General features: G+C 50.0%; 1 protein-coding gene across 2 annotated transcripts in view; it reads right to left on the bottom strand.

Moving 5' to 3' along the window:
• Window positions 1–17,971, bottom strand: part of LOC140075965 (uncharacterized) — a 222,265-nt gene that overhangs the window by 194,931 nt on the left and 9,363 nt on the right. For both annotated transcript variants that reach the window (XM_072122424.1, XM_072122422.1), the window contains exon 3: window positions 12,436–12,573. In XM_072122424.1, coding sequence (XP_071978525.1) covers window positions 12,436–12,573 — 138 coding nt within the window. The remainder of the gene's footprint in view (window positions 1–12,435; window positions 12,574–17,971) is intronic.

The following is a 17,971-nucleotide window of genomic DNA, read 5'->3' as shown; positions in this document are numbered from 1 at the left end:
GTCAAAGGGGCCTCACAGTAGCCTACTGCTGGCTATAATAGAAATAATAGAAAGGTGTCAGGACACACAGGACATGGCAGCTCGCTGTGTATGGGGGGTGTAGTCACAGAGGGGTCAGAGCACCCATGCTGACCCCTGACCACTGCTGGCTATGATAAAAAGGTGTCAGGACACACAGGACATGGCAGCTCGCTGTGTATGGGGGGTGTAGTCACAGAGGGGTCAGAGCACCCATGCTGACCCCTGACCACTGCTGGCTATGATAGAAAGATGTCAGGACACACAGGACATGGCAGCTCGCTGTGTATGGGGGATGTAGTCACAGAGGGGTCAGAGCACCCATGCTGACCCCTGACCCCTGCTGGCTATGATAGAAAGGTGTCAGGACACACAGGACATGGCAGCTCGCTGTGTATGGGAGGGTGTAGTCACAGAGGGGTCAGAGCGCCCATGCTGACCACTGCTGGCTATGATAGAAAGGTGTCAGGACACACAGGACATGGCAGCTCGCTGTGTATGGGGGGTGTAGTCACAGAGAGGTCAGAGCGCCCATACTGACCCCTGACCACTGCTGGATATGATAGAAAGGTGTCAGGACACACAGGACATGGCAGCTCGCTGTGTATGGGGGGTGTAGTCACAGAGGGGTCAGAGCGCCCATGCTGACCCCTGACCACTGCTGGCTATGATAGAAAGGTGTCAGGACACAGGACATGGCAGCTCACTGTGTATGGGGGGTGTAGTCACAGAGAGGTCAGAGCGCCCATGCTGACCCCTGACCACTGCTGGCTATGATAGAAAGGTGTCAGGACACACAGGACATGGCAGCTCGCTGTGTCTGGGGGATGTAGTCACAGAGGGGTCAGAGCTTCCATGCTGACCCCTGACCACTGCTGGCTATGATAGAAAGGTGTCAGGCCACACAGGACATGGCAGCTCGCTGTGTATGGGGGGTGTAGTCAAAGAGAGGTCAGAGCGCTCATGCTGACCCCTGACCACTGCTGGCTATGATAGAAAGGTGTCAGGGCACACAGGACATGGCAGCTCGCTGTGTATGGGGGGTGTAGTCACAGAGAGGTCAGAGCGCCCATGCTGACCCCTGACCACTGCTGGCTATGATAGAAAGGTGTCAGGACACACAGGACATGGCAGCTCGCTGTGTATGGGGGTATGTAGTCACAGAGAGGTCAGAGCGCCCATGCTGACCCCTGACCACTGCTGGCTATGATAGAAAGGTGTCAGGACACACAGGACATGGCAGCTCGCTGTGTATGGGGGATGTAGTCACAGAGGGGTCAGAGCGCCCATGCTGACCCCTGACCACTGCTGGCTATGATAGAAAGGTGTCAGGACACAGGACACAGCAGCTCGCTGTGCATGGGGGTGTAGTCAAAGAGGGGTCAGAGCCCCCATGCTGACCCCTGACCACTGCTTGCTATGATAGAAAGGTGTCAGGACACACAGGACATGGCAGCTCACTGTGTATGGGGGGTGTAGTCACAGAGGGGTCATAGCGCCCATGCTGACCCCTGACCACTGCTGGCTATGATAGATAGGTGTCAGGACACACAGGACTTGGCAGCTCGCTGTGTATGGGGGGTGTAGTCATAGAGGGGTCAGAGCACCCATGCTGACCCCTGACCACTGCTGGCTATGATAGAAAGGTGTCAGGACACAGGACACAGCAGCTCGCTGTGCATGGGGGTGTAGTCAAAGAGGGGTCAGAGCCCCCATGCTGACCCCTGACCACTGCTTGCTATGATAGAAAGGTGTCAGGACACATAGGACATGGCAGCTCACTGTGTATGGGGGGTGTAGTCACAGAGGGGTCATAGCGCCCATGCTGACCCCTGACCACTGCTGGCTATGATAGATAGGTGTCAGGACACACAGGACTTGGCAGCTCGCTGTGTATGGGGGGTGTAGTCATAGAGGGGTCAGAGCACCCATGCTGACCCCTGACCACTGCTGGCTATAATAGAAATAATAGAAAGGTGTCAGGACATGGCAGCTCGCTGTGTATGGGGGGATGTAGTCACAGAGAGGTCAGAGCGCCCATGCTGACCCCTGACCACTGCTGGCTATGATAGAAAGGTGTCAGGACACACAGGACATGGCAGCTCGCTGTGTATGGGGGTGTAGTCACAGAGGGGTCAGAGCACCCATGCTGACCCCTGACCACTGCTGGCTATGATAGATAGGTGTCAGGACACACAGGACTTGGCAGCTCGCTGTGTATGGGGGTTGTAGTCACAGAGGGGTCAGAGCACCCATGCTGACCCCTGACCACTGCTGGCTATGATAGAAAGGTGTCAGGACACACAGGACATGGCAGCTCGCTGTGTATGGGGGGTGTAGTCACAGAGGGGTCAGAGCGTCCATGCTGACCCCTGCTGGCTATGATAGAAAGGTGTCAGGACACACAGGACATGGCAGCTCGCTGTGTATGGGGGGTGTAGTCACAGAGGGATAAGAGCACCCATGCTGACCCCTGACCACTGCTGGCTATGATAGAAAGGTGTCAGGACACACAGGACATGGCAGCTCGCTGTGTATGGGGGGTGTAGTCACAGAGGGGTCAGAGCACTCATGCTGACCCCTGCTGGCTATGATAGAAAGGTGTCAGGACACACAGGACATGGCAGCTCGCTGTGTATGGGGGGTGTAGTCACAGAGCGCCCATGCTGACCCCTGACCACTGCTGGCTATGATAGAAAGGTGTCAGGACACACAGGACATGGCAGCTCGCTGTGTATGGGGGGTGTAGTCACAGAGGGGTCAGAGCGCCCATGCTGACCCCTGACCACTGCTGGCTATGATAGAAAGGTGTCGGGACACACAGGACATGGCAGCTCGCTGTGTATGGGGGGTGTAGTCACAGACAGGTCAGAGCGCCCATGCTGACCCCTGACCACTGCTGGCTTTGATAGAAAGGTGTCAGGACACACAGGACATGGCAGTTCCCTGTGTATGGGGGGGTGTAGTCACAGACAGGTCAGAGCGCCCATGCTGACCCCTGACCACTGCTGGCTTTGATAGAAAGGTGTGAGGACACACAGGACATGGCAGCTCGCTGTGTATGGGGGGTGTAGTCAGAGCGCCCATGCTGACCCCTGACCACTGCTGGCTATGATAGAAAGGTGTCAGGACACAGGACATGGCAGCTCGCTGTGTATGGGGGGTGTAGTCACAGAGGGGTCAGAGCGCCCATGCTGACCCCTGACCACTGCTGGCTATGATAGAAAGGTGTCACGACACACAGGACACGGCAGCTCACTGTGTATGGGGGGTGTAGTCACAGAGAGGTCAGAGCGCCCATTGGTGACCGGGGATCACTACTGGCTATGATAAAAAGGTGTCAGGACACAGGACATGGCAGCGCCCATGCCACTGCTGGCTATGATAGAAAGGTGAGGTACCACTCTCAGTCGAATGGGCAAGTAGAAAGGGTGAATCAGACTTTGGGCTGTTACCTCCGCCACTACGTCTCAGCCCGTCAGGATAACTGGGCTGATCTACTACCATGGGCTGAGTGTTCCTATAACTCCCTGGACTCTGGGTCTGCTGGCGAAGCTCCATTCTTTGTGGTCTATGAACGAATCCCTCATCCTCCTCTAGCGCTACCCACTTCCTCCAATGTCCCTGCGGTAGAGACTCTGGTCCAGGACCTCAAATCCATTTGGGAACAAACCCGCCCGACTCTCCTCCGAGCCACTGATCATACCAAGACTCAGGCCTCCCGTCTTCTCTCCAGGTGACAAGGTGTGTTATCTTCCAGATACGTCCGGGTGAAGATACCTAGCTACAAGCCTGGTCCCTTTGAGGTAATTCAGCGCATCAATCCAGTGGCCTACAAACTCCGCCTCCCTCCATCTATGCGCATCTCAAACTCCTTATATGTCTCTCTCCTGGAGCCAGTCATCTTGAACCGCTTCTCTCAACATTCTCGTTCTCCTGAGGCGGACTCTGACCGATGTCTACGAAGTCAAGGAAGTGTTGGACATGAAGACCGTGAGAGGTAAGCGGTTCTTCCTTGTAGACTGGAAGGGGTTCGAGCCTGAGGAGAGATCCTGGGAGCCCGAAGAGAATATTTTCGATCAAAGTCTCCTCCAGAAGTTTCTTGGGACCAAGAAGAGGGGGAGGCCGAATGGGGGTACTGTCACGGGTGCCCTGCAATCCATGTCTTGGATCGTGGGCACACCCGTGCCCCTCTCCGTAGCGCAGTCCTAGCCCCCCCCCCCCCCGGCTCTCACTTACCTCTCCACAATCTTTCTCCCATCTAGACTAGGCCGCAGGCACGCCGGCACTGGGAGATTTAAAGGGCTAGTGCTGATTGGAGCTGCCCACTTCCATATTTCCATAAAGACCGGCGGCTCCCATCATTCCCTGTTGGATCTTTGCGCTCACTAACCCTAAAGAAATCTTCCCAGTGTGTTCCTATGACTTTCCTTGTTCCTGTTCCCTGCCTCTGCGTTTATCTCCCCTTGTGACCTTGGACCTGACCTGTGATCTTGCATCTCTGCCGCCAGCCCTGACTACGTGCCTGTACCTGACTTCGAGCCTGGGCGCTGATTCTGTACCTCAACCTTGACTGCCATCGCTGGTTAGTTGCACCTGTAGAACGACCTGGTGGCAGCCTGCCGCAGCAAATCCATCCCGCTTTGTGGCGGGCTCTGATAAAGACCAGGTGCCACCTAGATTCCACTTAGATTCCCAGTAGTTCGTACAGTGAATTACTCTGGAAAAGGTGGTGAATTGATGACCAGGGAATCTTCGAGCGCAATAACACCCAAAAAACATATATACATGTATACAATAAAAGCATAAAACATGATTGATAAATACATAAATAAGTAAACAGATGCTCTTTGGATACCAAAGTACTTAATTTAAAAACATATCCAGAATTAATAGACCTTAATGAAAAATGAATTGAGCCTGAATTGCAACATAGCTACTGGGTGGTGACATCCCAGGACTTCACGTCTAGGGTATAAGGACTACGGATCACATCGAGGGACATATCTAGAATGTTTCCCATTCACAAGTTTGACGAAAAATAGGGCAAGAAGAACCAGACAGTAGAGCCGCACAGATACAATGACTGCCCGGCACATCTTAGGACGGCATCGACAGTCACGTATGGAAAAAGGGGGAGAGGGGTATACTATTAGATGGATTCAATTACCTAGTTGAGTCCATTTGGGCTCAGTGTGTTCAGCTTGTATATCCAATAGGATTCTCTACGATTGAGCATTTTTACCCGATCTGAAGTTTTTTCCGCTATTTGTTCAATGGCTGTTACTTTTATGCAGTCGAGGAGGGCTGAATGTGAGCCTATAAGGTCCCGTAGGGTGACCTGGAAAGCCTCAGTCGCCCCTGTACTGGTCTGTAGCTGCTGCGCTTTCTCCCTCAGAAAGGCCACCTCAGCACCGTAGGACTGCTCGAGACGAGATATATAACACTTCATGGGGGACATGTATTGCTCCTATTGCTTTCTTTTCCTTGTGTGACTTTTTTTTTAGACTTTTTGCAGTTTGAGACTTTTTAGATGCAGAATCAAGCAGCATACCAAAGTTAGCTGCCTGAAGGATATGCAGTGTGCTGTATTTATCTTTGTACTTTACTTTTGTGCTCTGAAATTGTCCCATTCTTGCACCTAATAAGTCCCAAAACAGAGCATGATAGACCCAGGTTAACATTTGGGACTAAAAAGTTGCACACCACAAAAAGTCGCAAAGTGAGACTAAATAGGTTTTGAAGTTATACAATTCAGCCGGTCGTTCCAAAACTTGGGTCAGCAACGTGATTAGGCGGGGGTCAAATGACGGAGACCAAGACTGGTGAAGATGATGCCCATGAGTCTGGGGGCTATTGCCTCTGGGTGACAACGAGGACCTGTTGAGACATGACAGGATATTGCAGGATAGGAGTATGGATCATGGTATCGCACCGCTGTCAAAAGCGGTGACATTGGAGGTGGCTGGGTGAGGGTTTTCAGCTGGTATGGTGTCAGAGAGGCTATGTTGGGGGTCTCTGCTAGCTGGGGGTAGGTGTGTGTCCCCTATTGGGGAGTGTACTCCTGATTCGGGCCTTAATGCTGCCTGCTTATGTGGCTCTCCGCCAGGGTCACTGGTGGTGGTAAGCTGCACTCCCAAAGATGGAGGGAGCGGTGTCAGGAGCACCCGGGCCTTGATGTCCCCAGGGGAGGCAGGCTGGTGTAACTCTGTCTGTGTCAGGTGGCAATGCTGATGTGTGGGGAGCTCTGAGGTTGTACTGAATCCAGGTTGGGCTTGAGGTCATGGGGCACTCCAGGTCCCTTGATGGCAGTGGGTAGATGAGGAGGCTTGTGCGGCTTGTTGCATTCCGGTTCTATGTTGGGAGGCTCCACATGTGCGTCAGCCATTTCCTCTTGGTGCGAAGCAGTGTCCACAGGCGCTGTCAGAATCGGCTCCTGTTGCCTCCTTACTTACACGGCCCATTCTGAGGTGCAGGGATCCCCAACGGAGATAGAGGGCCATGGTGTGTCGGGGGCGACGGATTTCAAGGCTCTATGAGAAGTGCAATGGGAAGCCCCTATCACAGCCATATTAGTCCTGGGTGGCTTTGCGGCTGCAGTACGCGAGGTGTCAAATACTGGCTAATACCTCATATTGATATTAATGAGGGAAAACTATACAGTAGGATATTTTATAACATATTGAGGGGGGGGGGTCATAGTGTATTCAATGTACATGCAGGGGGCATATAGTCACCAGTTTTGTAGTGACTGATGTTTTTAGGGACACAGTGTGTAGATGTTCTACAGAGGTTGAAATAATGAGGGTGACAAATTCTGCAGTGATAAGTCAAAGACACGTTGCGATTGGAATAAGACCAGGATGAACAAGGCCAACACACAGGGAGGACACAGATTTGAACAGTAAGTAATGCCAGCATCTGCCTAATGGCAGCAGTGGTGTACAATGTAGTTGTTTCTGTTGTATTAATGTGCATTATATTCATTGCTGGTATATATTTATATGCACTTAATTATCAATGCTGGTAAATATTTATTTGCTCAGCAGTCACTGTAGGTTCCTATGTGTATGGTATGATCATTGAAGGTAAGTATTTTTGAGTTTGCTACATTCATTATAGGTAACTACTGTAGTATATTCATTTCAGGTATATATTTTTATGTATTTTCAGTGGAGGAACATATATAATATGAGTAATATGATCAATGGCATCAGGACTCTGGAGAACCTTAAAGATCACAATACAATGGGAGGTGCACAGAGGTGGGGTCTCTCGCATATAACATACAACTCTGAGACACAGACATATACATGATAACAGGGAGGTTTTCTCTCTTTGTGTTGTATGAATCTACAAACCTCCGTGTTTTTAGTTGCACGGTTTAGTGGTTCATACATTGTTATAATTCCTCACAAAACCCAATAACAAATAAAATTTAACAAAACTGTAGAGATTCTTTCCTTTGTAAAGATCAAAGCAGAACTTGTCCCACATTCTGAACATTAAAACGGTTTCTCTCCTATGTGAAATTTCAGGTGGTTTTTGAGATTCACTTTCCTTGTAAAATATTTGCCACATTCTGAACATAAAAATGGCTTCTCCCCCGTGTGAATTCTCTCATGCTTAACCAGCTCTGATCTCTGAATAAAACCTTTGCCACATTCTGAACATGAAAACGGCTTCTCCCCCGTGTGGATTTTCTGATGTCTAATAAGATTTGTTTTCACAGTGAAGCATTGTCCACATTCTAAACACATGAATGGCTTCTCCCCTGTGTGAATTCTCTGATGGCTTTGAAGATTTATTTTTTTAGTGAAGCATTTGCCACATTCCGAACATGAAAATGGATTCTCCCCCGTGTGAGTTCCCCGATGGGTTACAAGAGATTCTTTCTTAGTAAAACATTCACCACATTCCGAACACAGATACGGTTTCTCGCCCGTGTGAATTTTCCAGTGCATTTCAAAATTTGATTTCTTATTAAAACTTTTGCCACATTCTGAACATGAAAATGGCTTCTCCCCTGTGTGAATTCTCTCATGTTTAACAAGATCTGATTTTTGAATAAAACTTTTGCCACATTCTGAACAAGAAAATGGCTTCTCCCCTGTGTGACTTCTGCAGTGTATAAGAAGATTTGATCTGCCGGGAAAACATTTGCCACATTCTGAACATGTAAATGGCTTCTCCTTTGTTGGGGCTCCTGGATGTTCATCTCCTATTTGACTTCTTTCCTGACTATTAGCCTGGGATTTATCAGAATAGACGTCCAATGTAATAAGATCAGCTGATAGATCATTGCTGTGAAGAGCGGAGGGTAAATCCGTGCTCCTGTTGTGCTCTGTATACACATGTTGGGTGATATCGCAATCATCAGCTTTAATATCTGGAGTTATCACATGTTCCTCTGATCTCCCGGTAAAGTCATCTGCTGGGAACAATAGGTTCAAATGATAAAGAATATTTGTTATATTTTATTTTAATACATTTCAATATAAAATGACTAACTAGCTCTGAGTTTAGTGTAAAACATCCTACATTTTGAGCACAAAATCAGCCGATTTCCTGTGTGAATTCTCCAATTAAGATGAGAATAAAACTCTGATTTCTCTATATTTTTCTATGTGGATAATTTATGGTTAAATAGTTGAGTTTGTATTTTTTACCTTACTGCTCTATATAATCCAGAGTTTATGATAACTTTGCACTCATTGTGGCACTTTTAACCTCTGCCACATCATGCAGGAGGCAGAGTAATGGAACAGGGGCATAGTCTCCCAGTTTAGGGCACAGTTTGCCTTCCCAAGAGTTCACAGGGTCCGACGCCAGGTTTATCAAGTCCTGGTAGGCCTGAGCCTGGTTATTGCAGAGTGTGGAGAGTCCTCTCTGGCCTCTGCCTGCTCGGGGAACTGCTCCATCCTGTTTAGTAGGGTTAACAATGGATGACTCTTCAGGGGTGGTAAATGGGCCACTGGCCGGAGGCCCCTGCTGGCCAATAACGGAGTCAGTGTTTGTACATAGTTTTTCCTGCCTTTCATTGGGAAGAACACAGTCCGCCATGATGGTGTCGTCTAGAAGCATAGCGATCCAGTGATCTTCAGTCTTCTTTGTGTGTACAATAAGCCTGTGTCAGTGTGTTAGCAGAGGAGCATAACGCTCACTATCCCAGCCGGGGGTCTCCTAGCACAGACCAAGCCATTAAATCAACCGCAAGGCAGAACCTTCACCGCAGCAGCTTGTCCAGGTGGGTTTCTTATGAACATCCCGGTGGGTTTCTTATGAACATCCAGGCGGGTTGCTAAATGTTGGCCACGCGCTCCATTATCGATGAGTGTGACCAGGTGAAGGTCTCGGCTGGAGAAGCTCACCTGGATGAGGAGGACATGTAAGTACTGCCCCTTGATGGGGCGGCTTCTGCTAAGGATTTGGGAAGAAGAAGGAAACCATTCTCGTAGTAGCTGGAAGCTCATTAGGCTCCAGATTGTTGACCTACAGTGCAATGTGGCAATGCTATAGTTTCCTGACAGGGTCTGGCACTACTACCACCCTCCTCCTCCTCTAATATTTATTCCTCTGCCACACTGATCCGGCTCCCATGTCATGCCTAACACACATTCCTGCCACTTTTATCTGACTGTGATAGCTCATGTTGTTGGGCTCCTTGGCTTCAGGCCCCACAACCACCAGCATAGCTGTGCACAGGATTCCTCCAGATTCCATCCAACCTCCATATCCGGGCAATTCCAACACTGACCGCTCTCTAAAAAGCCAGGCTGAATATCTGACCGCTGGGGGATGGGTAACCAGGAACAAAATACAAGGCGCACCACTAGGATGAGGACATCGAAGACACAAAGGACCGGCCAGACCACAAGCGCTTTCATTTTCTCCTTAATGTTGTGCCTTTTGGGAGTCCAGGGTAGCTGTGGATTACTATTACTACCTCCTACCTAATCTCTGCCACTTTGTTGAATGAGCTTGTAGTTGCTGGCCGCATTCTTACTTTGAAAGGACAGGATTAGGGTCCCGTGTTTGTGGTGGTGGGAACGAGCGTTGCAGATGCATCATCAGCGGTAACAGAGGGGTAAATGGCTGGTGACAGAAGGACAATGTAGAACTCTACAATCTGTGGGACAATCCGCTATGCAACATTGTAATAACTGTGGGCCCTGATATACATATATATACATATATATATATATATATATATATATATATATAACTCACAATAAGTGGTAAGATGTGGATGAGGATTGGAAAGGTATAGAGCAGCGTCACACTTAGATTTCTTGGATGGGAATGGATACAGGGTTCACTCTGTATTGTAAGAACCTTCCACACCCGGCTCCTCACTGTGCCTCTAGGAACAAATTGTCCTTACATTTTTGACTGAAGCGAAGCGGAAAAGATTCAGCTTCAATTAGGGGGTCTGAAAACTTGCAGATTTGTACCAAATTTATAAATTGATTTAATCATCTGTCATGTGCACCCCTACATCCCTGCGCCCCTACACCTCTACATCCCTGCGCCCCTACACCTCTACATCCCTGCGCCCCTACACCTCTACATCCCTGCGCCCCTACACCTCTACATCCCTGCGCCCCTATACCTCTACATCCCTCACCCCTATTCCCCTACACCTCTACATCCCTGCACCCCTACACCTCTACATCCCGGCGCCCCTACCCCTCCACATCCCGGCGCCCCTACACCTCCACATCCCTGCGCCCCTACACCTCCACATCCCTGCGCCCCTACACCTCCACATCCCTGCGCCCCTACACCTCCACATCCCTGCGCCCCTACAGCTCCACATCCCTGCGCCCCTATACCTCTACATCCCTGCGCCCCTATACCCCTACACCTCCGCGCCCCTATACCCCTACACCTCCACATCCCGGCACCCCTACACCTCCACATCCCGGCACCCCTACTCCTCCACATCCCGGCACCCCTACACCTCCACATCCCGGCACCCCTACACCTCCACATCCCGGCACCCCTACACCTCCACATCCCTGCACCCCTACACCTCCACATCCCTGCACCCCTACACCTCCACATCCCTGCACCCCTACATCCCTGCACCCCAACATCCCTGCACCCCTACATCCTTGCACCCCTACACCTCTACATCCCTGCACCTCTACATCCCTGCACCTCTACATCCCTGCACCCCTACATCCCTGCACCCCTACATCCCTGCACCCCTACACCTCTACATCCCTGCAACCCTACACCTCTACATCCCTGCGCCCCTACACCTCTACATCCCTGCGCCCCTACACCTCTACATCCCTGCGCCCCTACACCTCTACATCCCTGCGCCCCTACACCTCTACATCCCTGCGCCCCTACACCTCTACATCCCTGCGCCCCTATACCTCTACATCCCTGCGCCCCTATACCTCTACATCCCTGCGCCCCTACACCTCTACATCCCTGCGCCCCTACACCTCTACATCCCTGCGCCCCTACACCTCTACATCCCTGCGCCCCTACACCTCTACATCCCTGCGCCCCTACATCCCTGCGCCCCTACATCCCTGCGCCCCTACACCTCTACATCCCTGCGCCCCTACACCTCTACATCCCTGCGCCCCTACACCTCTACATCCCTGCGCCCCTACACCTCTACATCCCTGCGCCCCTACACCTCTACATCCCTGCGCCCCTACACCTCTACATCCCTGCGCCCCTACACCTCTACATCCCTGCGCCCCTACACCTCTACATCCCTGCGCCCCTACACCTCTACATCCCTGCGCCCCTACACCTCTACATCCCTGCGCCCCTACACCTCTACATCCCTGCGCCCCTACACCTCTACATCCCTGCGCCCCTACACCTCTACATCCCTGCGCCCCTACACCTCTACATCCCTGCGCCCCTACACCTCTACATCCCTGCGCCCCTACACCTCTACATCCCTGCGCCCCTACACCTCTACATCCCTGCGCCCCTACACCTCTACATCCCTGCGCCCCTACACCTCTACATCCCTGCGCCCCTACACCTCCCTGCACCCCTACATCCCTGCACCCCTACACCTCTGCACCCCTACACCTCCCTGCACCCCTACATCCCTGCGCCCCTACACCTCTACATCCCTGCACCCCTATACCTCTACATCCCTGCACCCCTATACCTCTACATCCCTGCACCCCTATACCTCTACATCCCTGCACCCCTATACCTCTACATCCCTGCACCTTCATCCACACATTTCCCCCAGTATAATAAGTACAATATATTCTGTAAGGCAAATCTACCATCCGGTTCCAAGCCCTGATACTGCGGACACTGATCAGTTTCTTGGACACATTTTGGGGAAGTGGATATAAGGAGAAGGAAGGGAAACAGAGGAGGAATCAGTTCTAGAAAGTAATGACTGATAAGTCCATCAGTTCTCACCATTCTGGGGGTCCCCGGCCCCAGTGTCATGTCCTCCTTCCCAGGCTCCCTCCTCCTCCTCCTTGGCCTCTTCTTCCTCCACCTTGGGGATCATCTTCTCCTCAGTGTCACTTCCATCCATGTTAGAAGATTCTGCTCCTGGGAAGTGAATGTAAATGTCAACCTTCCTTTTCTATCTTTAGATTTACTAAGGGCTCCGCAGCCGCACTTTCGACGGATTCGGAAAAACATGGAATTTAAAAAACCAAATGCGGCTTCCCTCACTCCTGGGGCTTTTCCTCCCCCGTGGCTTCTGCTCCTTGTATAATAGCAGTTTCCCAGGAGACACACGGATATAGGACCGGGCATTTTGGGGCCTCCCTCATTCATGGAGCAGAATACAGTTTCGTACCTTTCACCATCGCCTCATATGCCATTCAGAGACGCGGGAAAGCTGGGTGACTCTCCACACTGCTGACATGAGAGCGGTGAATTTTTCTGGGGGGCCCTCCAGGTGCGCCCCGATTATGGCGTCTGAGATAAACAGGTGGAAAGAGGAAAGGATTCTGTGGCAACTATACTGGAGGTTTCTGAATAGAGGCCGCGTTCACACTATTGCGTTTTCAGGGCAGATAAAAGAATATGTGTGACATAATCCCCGTGTGTATTATAGTAGGTGAGGAAGGAGCCGGGGGCGTCCCAGTCTGTCACCGCTCCTCAGTCACACACTCCGCACCCGCCGGGGCCGCGCTCACACTCCGCACCGGCCCGGGGCCGCGCTCGCACTCAGTAACTCACCCGCACTCTTCACACTAACTTCATGCTGACAGGCAGAGCATCGCCGCCCTCACACACACTGATTGGCTGAGGCGCATGACTGTATAGGGCTACTATTGGATGAAGAAGCTGCCAGTCAGTGACTCAGAGACTGGCAGCCGCATCATCCAATAAAAGCCTCCTACAGTCAGTATGGCTCAGCCAATCAGGATATGCGAGAGCTTCTGTTTATTTTGCCTGCGTTTTTGGGCCACAAACAGCAGAATTGCGAGTCCCCAGCGCGAGGTCCGACCAGGGCAGAGGCTGCATTCACACACTGCGTTTTGATCTGTTCTTTCGAGGCACAGTTATTATTTTCAATGGCAGATGTTGTGTCTTGTTTCGTCTTTGCGTTTCAATTGCGTCTGTTGCGTTTTTGTTGCGTTTGCAGTTTTGGAATTGGTTTACACTTTGCAATAAAGCTTACCAAACACGTTGGGGGTTATTTACTAAGGGCCCGAATCGCGTTTTTCCGACGAGTCACACGAATCTTTCCGTTTTGCAGCGATCTTCCCTTAATTGCCCCGGGTTTTTGTCGCCTTGGCGCCGGGTTGCACGGGACGGAAACCGGGGGACATGGCTGTAAGAAAACTCGACGGATTCGTTAAAACCGACATATTTTTTAAAAAAAAGTGTCGCTTGACACGCACTTATCTGCACCCAGCGTAGGATGGTGAACTTCAGTGCACTCCGGCGGAATTCAGCGCAGCGGCGACACCTGGTGGACATCGGGCGCACGACCTTAGTGAATCACCGGAAGACCCGAATCCTCCACACAGAGCCCGCCGCTGGATCGCGAATGGACCGGGTAAATAAATCTGCCCCAATGCGTTTGCATTCCTAGATGGACAACACACAGTGGAAACTAATAATTGGGGTGTGTTCTGAAAACGCAATGTGTGAATGCAGCCTCAGGGTGATGCCACCGTGTTTTGAACCCGTTTTTGGTCCGTTTTTAAGCAATCCGTCCAAAAATTAATGCGTTAAAAAAACCCATCTAGTTTTGACAATTATCTTAAAACTGGTCAAAAATGGATGCGTTTTTGGACGGACTGCTTAAAAACGGACCAAAAACGGGTTCGAAACGCCATGTGTGGACTCACCCTGAAGGCGCGTTCACACGTTCCACTAGCATTGCGTTCATAACGCAACGCTAGCGTAGAGGGGGCGGGGCTAGGGCTGATCGCATATCGTGATTGATAACCCAATCGCATGCATATGAACGCGACGCTAGCGGAATGTGTGAACGTGCCCTGAGGCACAAAGGAAACGATTGGCTGCTTTTGAGGCAGCAGGAATAAATAAGTCTGTGTCTGACGTAGACTACATCCGTGTAGGTGGAGCCTGAGTACATCAGCCAGTAAAGAGTTAAAGAAAGCCGCACTCTTTGCCGATTACACACAAACTTTGGTGCAGAGAATCTGAACCGCAATTCAGTAACATTAAAGTGATTCGGAAAAAGTCATTTACTGTTCTTGTGCGTCTGCGCAGATCTTTGTCCGGCCTTTTCCTTTTACATTGTAGTCTATGGGGGAGGGAAAAACCACATTTTAAAACTCACATAAAAAATGTGATTATTTGGTGCAGATTTTCATGCATGTTTCTTGTATGACAATCCACGGCGTGTGCAGGTAGCAAGTCAGACCCTGCAACTTTTGGGGTATAGAAAGGCCATGGTCACATGTTCCGCTAGTGTTGTGTTCATAACGCAACTCTAGGGCACAGGGGACGGGTCTCAGCCTGCTCCAAATGCCGGGAAAAACATATGCGATCAGGCCGAGGCTCAGCCCCCCCCCGGGTGCTAACATCACGTTATAAACACAATGCTAGCAGAACGTGTAGCCATAAAGGGACAGAGGAGTGGCCTGCAATTCCGGGACTGTCCCTCTGAATCCGGGACGGTTGGGAGCTATGGGAAACACAGCAACGTCATGGATGTCCGGGAAGTGAAGGCTTCAGGTCGTCTTTGCCAACAAACAGTTTTCAACTAAGCTCAGAAATAGAAAGTAACATTTTCTCTGGAATGGATTGTGATTAAAAATGCTGCAGCTCCTCACATTTTATGAAATCATTTTGTACAACCCACTGAATTAAAGCTGAAAATGAATCTGAATCATGTTCAAAACTCATTGTGGTTGAGGACAGAACAACAGTTTCAAAAAAACGTTATTTCCGTCCATATATATCTGGATCTACACTCACCGGCCACTTTATTAGGTCCACCTGTCCAACTGCTCGTTAACACTTAATTTCTAATCAGCCAATCACATGGCGGCAACTCAGTGCATTTAGGCATGTAGACATGGTCAAGACAATCTCCTGCAGTTCTCCCGAGCATCAGTATGGGGAAGAAAGGTGATTTGTGGCCTTTGAACGTGGCATGGTTGTTGGTGCCAGAAGGGTTGGTCTGAGTATTTCAGAAACTGCTGATCTACTGGGATTTTCACGCACAACCTCTAGGTTTTACAGAGAATGGTCCGAAAAAGAAAAAACATCCAGTGAGTGGCAGTTCTGTGGGCGGAAATGTCTTGTTGATGCCAGAGGTCAGAGGAGAATGGGCAGACTGGTTCGAGCTGATAGAAAGGCAACAGTGACTCAAATCGCCACCCGTTACAGCCAAGGTAGGCAGAAGAGCATCTCTGAACGCACAGTACGTCCAACTTTGAGGCAGATGGGCTACAGCAGCAGAAGACCACACCGGGTGCCACTCCTTTCAGCTAAGAACAGGAAACTGAGGCTACAATTTGCACAAGCTCATCGAAATTGGACAGTAGAAGATTGGAAAAACGTTGCCTGGTCTGATGAGTCTCGATTTCTGCTGCGACATTCGGATGGTAGGGTCAGAATTTGGTGTCAACAACATGAAAGCATGGATCCATCCTGCCTTGTATCAGCGGGTCAGGCTGGTGGTGGTGGTGTCATGGATCCATCCTGCCTTGTATCAGCGGGTCAGGCTGGTGGTGCTGGTGTCATGGATCCATCCTGCCTTGTATCAGCGGGTCAGGCTGGTGGTGGTGGTGTCATGGATCCATCCTGCCTTGTATCAGCGGCTCAGGCTGGTGGTGGTGGTGTCATGGATCCATCCTGTCTTGTATCAGCGGGTCAGGCTGGTGGTGGTGGTGTCATGGTGTCTTTGGGCCCCTTGGTAACGCCACAGCCTACCTGAGTATTGTTGCTGCCCATGTCCATCCCTTTATGAGCACAATGTACCCTGTAACATCTGATGGCTACTTTCAGCAGGATAATGCGCCATGTCATAAAGCTGGAAGCATCTCAGACTGGTTTCTTGAACATGACAATGAGGTCACTGGACTCAAATGGCTCCACAGTCACCAGATCTCAATCCAATAGAGCATCTTGGGGATGTGGTGTAACGGGAGATTTGCAACAAAAAAATGACTTCTACCGTTGTCGCTGCTCCTGTAGTCCTGCGCCGTCTCCCTTCCTCTGATTGGTTACAGAATGATAGAACTCTACAGCTGGAAATTTATTAGGGTCCAATATTCCTGACATAATTGAGATGATTTCCCCCCTCTCTCTCACCTCTACACCAAGTGGGCGTGACTTTGCACTCGCTACAGCCTGCGAACATCCAGGACTGAACATTGGCAGATTATACGATATGACACGATACAACTTTATTGATCTCCTGATTGTACAGGCTTCGTAGACGAGAGACAATACACATATATAGGCTATGAACAAGTGTCTGTGGGAGACATGAACACTGAGTGTGCATGGGGGCTAGTGGGGGGAGGGGGGGGGGCTAGTGTAAATGTTTTGTCCTAGTGGCAATATTCTGTTATGAAGTTCAATTATTTTGGGGATAGGCGGGTTGCGGAGCCTAGGCCCCGGCAAGCGACCCGCCGCCACATGCATTTGGAGGTCGGAAACTCCTCATCTATTGGGCGCGGGGAAGGGGCCTTATCATAGACCAGCGCATGGATGATAAATTCCACCCTATGAGTTATACGTTTCATCTTTCTTCTGATTCAATTTTAAGATCCTCCACATTTTTAATCCTTTATTGGTTAATACATTTATATAATACAGATAATGACTTCAATAAAAATTATTACTGAAAATAATGTAATGTAATTGGATTCTCTCCTGTGTTAGATGATTATATCTAGTAAAACTTTTACTCTAAACATTAAAATTTATCATGATTTTACCAAATTATTATGTGATTCCCCCTTTAAAAACAAGCAGAGTGATGCCCATTTTGTGCTGCTCGCCCTTTTCGATCCAAAGTTCTGTTCTGAAGGTGTTTGACAAAAATCTTCCTGGTGAAGGTAAAGTGGGCGGAGACTAATGTCTGTCAGTCTATGCCCTCAAGCAGAGGCCAGTTAGCTTGCCCACAGATCCCATGATGCCTTGTGTTCTCTCTCAAAGTAATTTAGCACCAAATCAAATTAGTTCCCACTAGTAAATCCAGTGAACACTGCAGAGTGCACATATAGGATATATATGGTGACAACCCCGCAGCTTCCATCACATGGAGGAGCAGGGGACGTGTAATAAGTGGTAGAAATCATAACTACATGCAATCTATAGCCTGTGCTGTGTGAGCACTAAAAGTTAATGACAAGGTGGGGGGGGGGGGGGGGGCTGCAGCATAAGGAGAGGAGAGAGAGAAAGTTCTGTAGAATCACAGACTGGGATGAATGGACTGATAGGGAACAGGGGAGATCTTGTACCTCACTATTCTGTGCAGGAGACATCTGTATCCACAGTCTTG

Source organism: Engystomops pustulosus, chromosome 8 (assembly GCF_040894005.1).
Source record: "Engystomops pustulosus chromosome 8, aEngPut4.maternal, whole genome shotgun sequence".
Lineage (NCBI taxonomy): Eukaryota > Metazoa > Chordata > Amphibia > Anura > Leptodactylidae > Engystomops > Engystomops pustulosus.
This window is presented reverse-complemented; position numbering and strand designations above follow the sequence as displayed.